Here is a 10,044-nt window from a genome sequence, read left to right as displayed (position 1 = left end):
TTTATAATCATATTGATTAAGAATATTTTAAGTGTGTTATCACTTCTGATTCATTGAAAACTTGTGATTACTGTTAATAAAAATATTGTGTTTGATTTGTGATACCTATTCAATGCTATTGTATCCTACCTGTAATAAGTATATTCTTTGTTACGTGTATTGTGTTCCTTCTATTTCAGATTTTTGGCTAAGTTTTTCCCATTCACGCAGAGTCATAACATAATTTCTGACACTAATGACATTAATAAATATATTTTCACTTGTACTTTTGTGTATGGCTATCCTTTGCATGTAAACAACCTACTGCACACCTGTTGTAGCTGGAAAAATGACGAAAGTCGGCGGTCCAGGCTGAAAAATGACGAAAGTCGGCGGCCCAGGTTGAATGGTAAACGCGCACGCAGCCCTCCGGCCACGCGAAGCCTACAAGAGCAGCCCTCCACTCGAGCGCCGCCCACCTGTCGCGGGAAGGAAGTCGGCCCAAGTAGGAAAATTGTGAAAGAAGTCATCCCAGGGTGAAGGGTAAGCGCGCACGCAGCCCTCCGGTCACGCTCCGCCCACCACAGCAGCCCTCCACCCGAGCACCGCCCTCCTGTCGCGGGAAGGAATTCGGCACAAGTAGGAAAATTGTGAAAGAAGTCAGCCCAGGGTGAAGGGTAAGCGCGCACGCAGCCCTCCGGTCACGCTCCGCCCACCACAGCAGCCCTCCACCCGAGCACCGCCCACCTGTCGCGGGAAGGAATTCGGCCCAAGTATGAAAATGGTGGAAGAAGTCAGCCCAGGTTGAATGGTAAGCGCGCACGCAGCCCTTCGGTCACGCTCCGTCCACCACAGCAACCCTCCACCCGAGCACCGCCCTGTTACAGGTGGTGAAGGTTTTTCGGCTGGGTTTTTCTCCTTCACCTGATTGGCATCACAATTGGCACAATTCCCAGCACTATTGGCTTTAATAAATATATCTCAACTTGAATGGCATTAATAAATATATTTTCACTTGTCCTTTTTTGTGTATGACCCTTCTTTGCATGTCTCTGCATGTAAACCGCTCACCTGCTGTATCGGAAAAATATGTGAAGCCGGCCAAAGAAGTCTGCCCAGGCTGAAAAATGTGAGAGGGTAAGCGCGCACGCAGCCCTCCCCCGCCGATAATCACGTGGACAACCCTCCACACACGTGCCGCGCAGGGAAAAATACGCGCAGGGCTCAGGGCAGGGGTGCCATAGTTTGGACCGGCCGAAGCCTCGGCCAGACCTATTACTACTAACATGATTACAAACAAAATTACAAGTTGTATTATAAAAAGTATAATATTCCTATACGTGAGGACCATCAGTGCAATAGCGGGAAGTTCTGATAGTTGTATGTAATTAACTGTCAACAGCAGAGGCCCTGGAAGACCATGGGACACGAACGACACGAACACAAGAGGAAATAAAATCTATACCACTACAAAGAAGTTATTCTTAATCAAAACAACAGAGGAGAATAATCTATCATTTAACTATCATAAAATCGTCCTCGTGACATAACCTAATCGAACACTATACAATTCTCATTCTAAGAGACGCTACAAACATTACATTGTCTTAACAACACAGAAAATAGATATGTTAAAAATGAACTTCACTGCATAGCACGCTCCCAGCCAACAACCACATCTGATGATATCTGTCCTGGTTTGTTGAAGACGCGGGCCGATAGATGTATGGAAGACCACGGAACACGAACGACAAGAACGACAAGAACACCAGAGGAAATAAAATCTATACCACTACAAAGAAGATATTCTTAATCAATATGATTACAATCAAATTACAAGTTGTATTATAAAAGGTCTAATATATACGTGAGAACCATCATTGCAATGGCGTGAATATCTGTCATAACATTTCGAGCGCAATAGGGAATGTAAGTTTCATATTCCAACATTACACAACTTTTAATTGATCAATTTCTGCAATTTCATTGATCAATTTCTGCAATTTCTGCAATTTCAGCATAGACGTAAGGAAATAACGAGAAACAACACAATCAACAGCTACAATTAATAAAGAGCCAAACCTGCGCACCATCCAACACATAGAGAAATGATAGCTAATCAATCTATCAAATGGAGAAATCTTAACACTATAGCACAGACTTAACGCTGAAGAACAGAGGAACACTCTAAGCGGCGACACGTAAACAACAACAGAGGAAAATAATCTATCATTGAACCATCATAAAATCGAACAATATACAATTTTCATTCTAACAAACGCTACGAACCTTGATGGAGGTATCAAGACATAGAAAATATGCACTGTTTTCACTCTTTTCCTCAAAGCCGGGAGACTTTATGTCTCTATCTATATGACCAAAACGAAGCAACTCCCATGCTCTATCACTCAAAGGGTTGGGGGCTATATTCCTTCGTCCAGCAAACAGGACGCTCTAGAGGTCAGATAAGATAGTTCAAAGGCGATATATTTTATTGTGCAGTGCAAATAGATGCCAATATTATTCGAGGGGATCACTATCTTTTCGTATCCTTTCGTTGAAACGGAAATCTTTCATCAAAGTGGTTGACAAGTCGACGAAGTTTGTATAGATGCGATATTGTTATTGAACATGTAGAGAAAGTCCAAATTATTAAATGGTAGCAACAATACTCAATCAAAAACGAGAAACAAATTTATCAATTTCTGTAATATCTTGCAACAGAAAGTTCTATATAGATGAACCACACAGAAATATCAAATGTGAAATGCAGCTCAGAGGTATGATGCATTCCCATCTTAGAGATTATTTTTATTTATGTCAATCGAGTGAACAATTGAAACAAATACAAGACAATAATTATTTCAGGCAGTAACTTCACAACTCATAGAATATCAGACGAGTGAATACTTGAAACAAAGTCATAACAATAATTCTCACGACAGGTGGATATTATAGCATTCTAAACCAGATAATAAAATTTTAATCAATAAAATGAGCATAGATAGGCTTTTAATTAACTGTAGACGTGCACTCGAAAACAGAAGAGACAATTGCTCTACAGTGAAAACATGGACAGATTTTGTACTCGCTACCATAAGTCATGGGAAGATGTGATAAAAAACTGCTTCGAAAAGGAAGAGCCGCGAAACGATTCCATTATCGCTGCCTTTCAATACGTCCTAGACATGGTCGTATTCGGAGATATGGTACAAATTACAGAACTGAAGGTGCAAGAATTTATATGCCGAATCTACAATACTTATAAAAATATCTGCACATCAACGTTGGAAGGGCCACTGGGATTGATGACGGAGTTTTTGAGGTTTGCCAACGAAGAATTGAAATACACTAGACCAGATGTAATTGCAATCATTGCAATGGGCATTGCGTTCATCAAGAAAGCAGTCGGATCAAATTATCATATACAAGCGGTCTATATCGCACGATTCATTACGGATTTGTTGAAATTACACATATCTGAGATGGAAAGTACATAAAATGTTATCACGTGATATGTTCCACTACCATGGCAACGCAATTATTTTATTCTACTAGTCTCTGCAAAGATGTCGAATGAACAGAAGTTTAATATTGTCGTGCAAGGTCTGATGTATTATCACCTGTTGAAACTCAACAAACATATCAACTGCGTTGGACCACCGGACGATTTTCGTCTAATACTGTCTTGTACGCCATTCGAGAACATTCATACAAAGAAAGGAAACATCAACAAGAGATTGTGCAAGTTCGTCGGAACAAAGTGCCAGTTACTGAAGCGATACAAATGCGGCGACAACGTATCGATTGCATTAATCAACGCTGGATTCAGGCGACCGATAATAAGACATCATTATGTAATACATTCCGAATTCCTCAATCAAGACAACAAACGAAAACCTCAAAGATTGCAGGAGGACAATTGTAATTTATCGGAATAAACAAGCATATAACTGAAACAATAAATGTAATCTTTGTCATCATTATAATGAATTCCGTCCATTTTAGTCCGTCCAACTCCAACTCCAATTCGCATCACAATGAAAAACATGTGCATTTAGCATGGCTAGACTGAGAACAGTGATCGCTAAGGAAACGAATATTCCACACTGTGTGTAAGAATTCTCATATGGAATCAAAGCTGGCCATCAAATAGGTTTTACCCGACTACACTCTGTACAAGTTCAACATCCGAAGGATAGAATTGCCGGAGAAGGATCGGTCATTGAAATTTAGAGGCATGATACATCAGTCTATGATTACAAAAAAGGATCACTAATCTTTTGTGAAAACATATCATACTTCATGAATTAAATTCCACAGTGCATGTATACTTCTCAAACAGTTGCACAAGCCCGGACGCAGTAAAAGAGGAAGAAAAGGCGTCTTTGACAAGCAACCCGATTGGACTGCGGAATAAATGTTTTCGTCAACACAGTTGTCCGTTTGTATGACTGGATAGGAAAAAATAAGACGTCCAAGATAGGGCAAACCGGGAATAAGGCAAGATAACTGACTGCGGCGGGATAAGTCAAAGCGTTCGCGGCACAGTGTCATCAACTTTTACAATTGCATTCGGGTTTAGTGCCTGCGAGATAATACGAAGCCTTCGCGAAAAGCGAATCTATTATCAAATGTCGCGATGTAAACGGAGGAATTTACAAGCATGATGTGCAGGCGAAGTCTACATTTCTAATCACGTAAGCTTCGTAACACACGGCACACAAACGTATATGAAATAATTTCCAAGTGGCAATCAGATTTTGGGAGAAGCGGTGGTGGTGGTGGTGGTGGTGGTGATAGGGCTTGCCGTTGTCGGCCTCACGTATGTGGGCAACGTCACGACTCACGCCCTGGGGGAATGTGCGTCCTGGGCCGACTTCTAAGCGGATCACACAACTGCCATCAGATTAACCAATATACAATGAAGATGAGCGCTATGCATAAACACAATGGAAGATATATTATATTAATTATAATACGCAGATCAGCGCAGGTCACACATAAACGTAGATCCAATTCACAAAATATACACGAGAGATTTCCCGCAGCCATACAGTAAAACTATCACATTATTTTAGTGTCATAGCATCCGCGCACTACAAATGGAAAGGCCATACTTTAATTTTATAAGTTTTTAGCTCATAACGTTGTAAAACGCAAACTCCACATTTTCTCCTTTAAATTTTCAAAGTCAAAACAGCACGCTATTTCTTGCATTTTTCTTTTTACTATATACATTAAAAAGTTGTGCATATAGTCACGCCTACTATGCATAGTATGCAAGATATTTGATCAGTGTGGCTAAAATGCTAAACTTTATCGATTAACATTCAGGAGAAGTGGAGACTACCACACACCGGTAAGAGTTTAATTAAAATTTGAACAGTGTTGCGATTTACGATCAGTGTTGTAGAATGTGTAATTTCACAATACGCAAGCTTTAGCTCGCTCAGTTTGATGAGCACTCTTTCATGATCACAGAGAATTTAATCGAATCGATTGATATTTTCTATGTACACTATAACATAATGCGAATTCTCTATGTCGTGGATATTAAATGTTACGAATATTTTCCGAACGAAATTCCGAAGAAAGGGTCACCCGCGTCGACGAAGACGTTTCGGCACACGCCGGACCGCGTTTCCCCAATGCCGTGCCCGAAATGCTCATTAAAATGAGTCGTTCAAGTAATCCGATGAACGGCGGAGGTTGTAGCGCGGATATAGGGAAGGCAATCTCGCGTTCTCGATTACCTTGAGGCGAAAAAGAAATTGACATTAGAGCACCAGAAACTGAAATACTTGTTGATGCTTTCAATAAATGCGGTAAGATAAATTTATAGAAGTAAGTGAGCGGTAGCGTGTTTCTTCATTTTTCTATTTTTGTTCTTGTCGAAAGTACAATGATTTCGTGATTTGTCAAAAGTACAATGATTTGCAAATTATCATTACAACTGCACTTTACAGGCTTTGTCGATTGTTCTAGCAATGACTCAGGCAAAGCAGCCAGGTATGCCTCACGAGTCATCAAACGTACCATGCAAGACCTCTATATAGGGTGTTTCGCCTAAGGTGATAAAATATTCTAAATGGCTACGTTCCGACTCTTCACTCGCAGCCAGGTAGTCAAGAACTATACCCGGTTAACCTTTCCTTCTTTTTCCCGGTTGAGCTAACCTTTCCGTCTTTTTTACTTAATAAATATATCCCCCCTCCCCCAGTTATCATAATGATTTAAACGTTATCAGCAGACCGTCTGCATATCCGTGCTTTCGATTGCCCTCATGCTAGTCTTTTGCTTATTAGATGTAAGTTCCTCCGCCTCCCCCCCCCCCCCAAAGGAATTCTTTGTGGTAGTAAAAAAAAAGGCAAGAGAAAAAGACAGAAAGGAAGGTCCAAAAACAAAAAAGAGAAAGAAATCGTGCGAAATAAAAATGCACATAATGTTACAAAGGATAAGCAGGGGAGACAATGTTACAAAGGATAAGAAGCAGGAACCGACACTGAAGATATAAGACACTAAGATATCTTCAGTGTCGGTTCCTGTATTTTGTTTGTGATCTACAGGACTTGACTCCCCTCTTCGTATACGCTTCAAAGGATAAGAAGGGGAGAAAACGACACAAAGCAACACAAGGGCTCCGTAAAGTGGGCTTTACCTGACCTTACCTGATACCAGTGTCGGTTTCTGTATTTTGTTTATGTGATACCAAATTGCTACATTTCGCCGGAAACTTACGTGGCGGAAACTATGGCGGAAACTTACGTACAGTCTGGCCACAATGGTAGTTTTGTAAGGTGGGCTTCACCCATGGCTTCACCTAATGCACCCGTGTGCTAGGTGAAGCCGACTTGTAGAATGATGACGCCTACCGAAACAGCCCCGCACACTGCCTCAAAATCCAACTTGAATCCAATCCAAGTCAAACCGAAACTGCAGCAGCGCGTAAAAACAACTTTCGGTGGTGGTGGTATGTAGGTAGTTGTCCCATTCGTGCGTCAGAGAAACAACCTCTGCTGTTTAATGCCCAGCCTGTAAGAAAGCTACTTCTTCAGTTGAAAGTTTTTCTTCAGTTGCACTGCCTCACTGTCTCATTAGTACACAAATGTGAACGACGCAGAAAAACTCGGGCCATGGACGACACGTATATCACTGCCTACTACAACTCCCTCGTTGAAGCTACGTCAAGCTGTAGACCAGCTCGGCGAGCAAATTACGTCCAGTCACTTCACAGTACCATCGCACACTTGAAAGATCGTTTGGGAGGCAAAGGTATAAACATCGCACGCCCGTGCACGGGGAGCAGCGAAAACGACTGCTGGATATTCTCGCATTTAACTGTTTGGAACGAGATCCTCTACGCAATAAACAGTGAGCTCAGAGAAGACAGGGTTGGTCTGCTAGCGCTTTGCTCGCTGGATGGCGTACTACTCCCAGGTTACAAAGGAAGGACCGAGGCATGCGTTGCAGTACATTGGCTGCTGAAGGAGCATCACTGCATTTGCACGGTTGAGCTAGATGACGTGTCACTAGTGAAGGACCACGCTTTCTTGTTCTGCAATGCACTTTCGGTGAGCAAAGCCGTGAAAAATTTTGTCCTGTCCTTGTGTCATTTCAACAGCGAATACGGTGCTGAATTGGGCGCTGCTGTAGGACGCATGACATGCCTCGATAAATTTAAACTGCTTCTGCACCAAAGGGGCACATACATACACGATGATTATATTGCTGATATGGGTGCCAGTATTGGATCGACGAATACGCTAACTGAACTGTCTCTCGAGAAAACGAGGTGGCCGAGCAACGCCGTGGCATTTTTAAATGGTGTGAAGACTTGTACAAACTTGAAAGTTTTGTGCGTCACCCTCACGGAGCTCAGTGACAGTGGTGCCCGTGGCCTCTCCGACCTGTTACTAAACAACCCAGACTTAGAAAAAATTGAATTGAAAGGAATCCTGTTCACACACTGTGAGCTATGTGCCATCGCGGAGAAGCTAACAGCCACCCCTCTGTTGAAGTTGCAAACATTGCAGTTGCATCATTGTAGACTTCATGCATCTGCACTTGGTCTGCTTACACGTGCACTGCAAAAGCACAAGGCTTTGATTTCGCTCAAGATAATTGACTGTAATTTGGACTGTATTAATTTGGAGTCTCTCGTACATGGGCTTGACCATTGTGGTTACCTATGCGAGCTGTGCTTGGATTGTAACAGCATCAAGGACTTGGGTGCCACTGCCCTGGCAAGGTACCTGGGTGTAGCCCAGAAGTTGGAAGTTCTTTCCCTAAAGCGCAACATGCTATCGAGCTGTGGTGTGATGGCCATCATCGAAGCCTCTATACAAAAGGGGTCAGACACTAAGTTGTACTTTGGACACGTCGAAGTCAACGAAGAGGAAGCACACAAAATCAGTCAGACTTTGGAGGCTGAGGGAGCTCATGAAAGGGTCCAGATGGTTTATGGTTCCACCGGCTGCTTTCAGTTAGGAAAAGTGCTTCGGACAAACAAGTACAAATTGGACCAAATAGCTTTTGACGGAGATTTTGAATTGACGCCCAAGCATTTTGTAGAACTGTTCAGTTCACTTTCTTGCAACTGTACCGTTAAACATCTCGCAGTAGAAACTGGTGCATTCGACGGGGCATCGGCACAAGAGCTCGGATGTCTTCTGTTGACAAACAAAACGCTCAAGTCATTAGAGTTAGGAGCGATTCTTCAGCCATCACACATGATTATATTGTTTGAGAACCTCGCAAAAAATACCTCACTTTCTAAACTTGTTCTTCCCTATAGCAGATTTGATGCAAGCACCACACGTGTATTCGTAAGCATGCTCAAGATGAACAGGACTCTCAACGAATTTAGGACTTTCCTCGGAGCCAGCGAACCATTGAGTATACTAGTCGATGGCTTGCCAGATAACTACACACTTCTCGAACTTAATATTTTACCGGAGGTATACAACAGAAAAGTCATGTTCGATGTCGGAGAAGTCCGCCGTCGAAACTATGCGCTGCTGAACAAGGCAGCAAAGTTTGCGTTGATGAAGTCACCCGAGAGAAGTTTGGCATTGGCTTTCGAGAAAGTGTGCATGAACGACTCTTTGACATCTCATTTGAAAAGAATTAATGCGATGTCAGAAGAAGCTGCAAAGATGCTTATCAGACAAGCAGCTAGGTGTATTACGGACCAGTACACCGTCCTAAGTGGTATCGTGAAGGAGAAGCTGGAGTGTTGCCGGAACAGTGGTGACGCAGTTCAGATTGACCAACTGAGTGCCGAATGCCTTCAGAAAATATTTTCATATCTAAGGCTGGAAGATGTTATGTGGAGTGATGGCAAAATGTAGATAGAGCAAGTCAGGTCATGGCTGCAACATTTATTTCATTGTTTGTTTTTGTTTGTTTGTTTCTTTAAAGTTTGTGTTGGCTAAGTAGTCTGAATTGTCTATAATTTATTATACAGTCACAGGCACATTGTACAGTCTCTGAACTCCCCTGGACGACAACATCGGGGAAGCTGGAGCTTCCCATCAGCTTGAGGTATAACTTAGCTACACTTTACATACTTGGAAAGCAACTTGTTGCTCTAGTCGATTACTTTTTTGCCAGGGTGGGGTTTTTGGTTGGGTCCCGGAGCACAGAAGTAACGGTTCAAACCGTTTTACCGACATCCATGACGATTCAGCGCACTGCAGAAAAAGTTGTGCCAACATTTTCTAGTAATACGTTGGAGTGCACAGAACAGGATGCAAGCTTTCCCACAAACACAATGAGTCAACAGCATTATGACTTCAAGCGTTGATTAAGATATGCATGATAAGTTGATGACATTGCAAGCACACATTGTTGAATGCAAGCAGAAGTAAGAAAATGTTGGTAAAATAATGAGTACATCATTTATTAGCCAAGCGTATGATTCGCATGTAGATGAAATTTTGAATACTAACCTTTGTAGCATATGAGGCAGTCTTAGCCCAAGACTATGATGTGTCGTTCATATCATCCTTGTCCAAGTGCCTTACAAAAGAAAAAGAACCCGCACAACTGTTTTGCTAAAAC

General features: G+C 42.1%; 1 protein-coding gene across 1 annotated transcript; it reads left to right on the top strand.

The window, feature by feature from the left end:
• The first annotated feature begins 6,895 nt into the window (after window positions 1–6,895).
• Window positions 6,896–9,416, top strand: LOC135399333 (uncharacterized). Its single transcript, XM_064631204.1, has one exon. It carries the CDS (start codon window positions 7,116–7,118, stop codon window positions 9,330–9,332), a length of 2,217 nt encoding a protein of 738 aa, XP_064487274.1. The 5' UTR covers window positions 6,896–7,115; the 3' UTR covers window positions 9,333–9,416.
• Window positions 9,417–10,044: the final 628 nt, after the last annotated feature.

This window comes from Ornithodoros turicata, chromosome 6, assembly GCF_037126465.1.
Source record: "Ornithodoros turicata isolate Travis chromosome 6, ASM3712646v1, whole genome shotgun sequence".
Classification (NCBI taxonomy): Eukaryota; Metazoa; Arthropoda; class Arachnida; order Ixodida; family Argasidae; genus Ornithodoros; species Ornithodoros turicata.
This window is presented reverse-complemented; position numbering and strand designations above follow the sequence as displayed.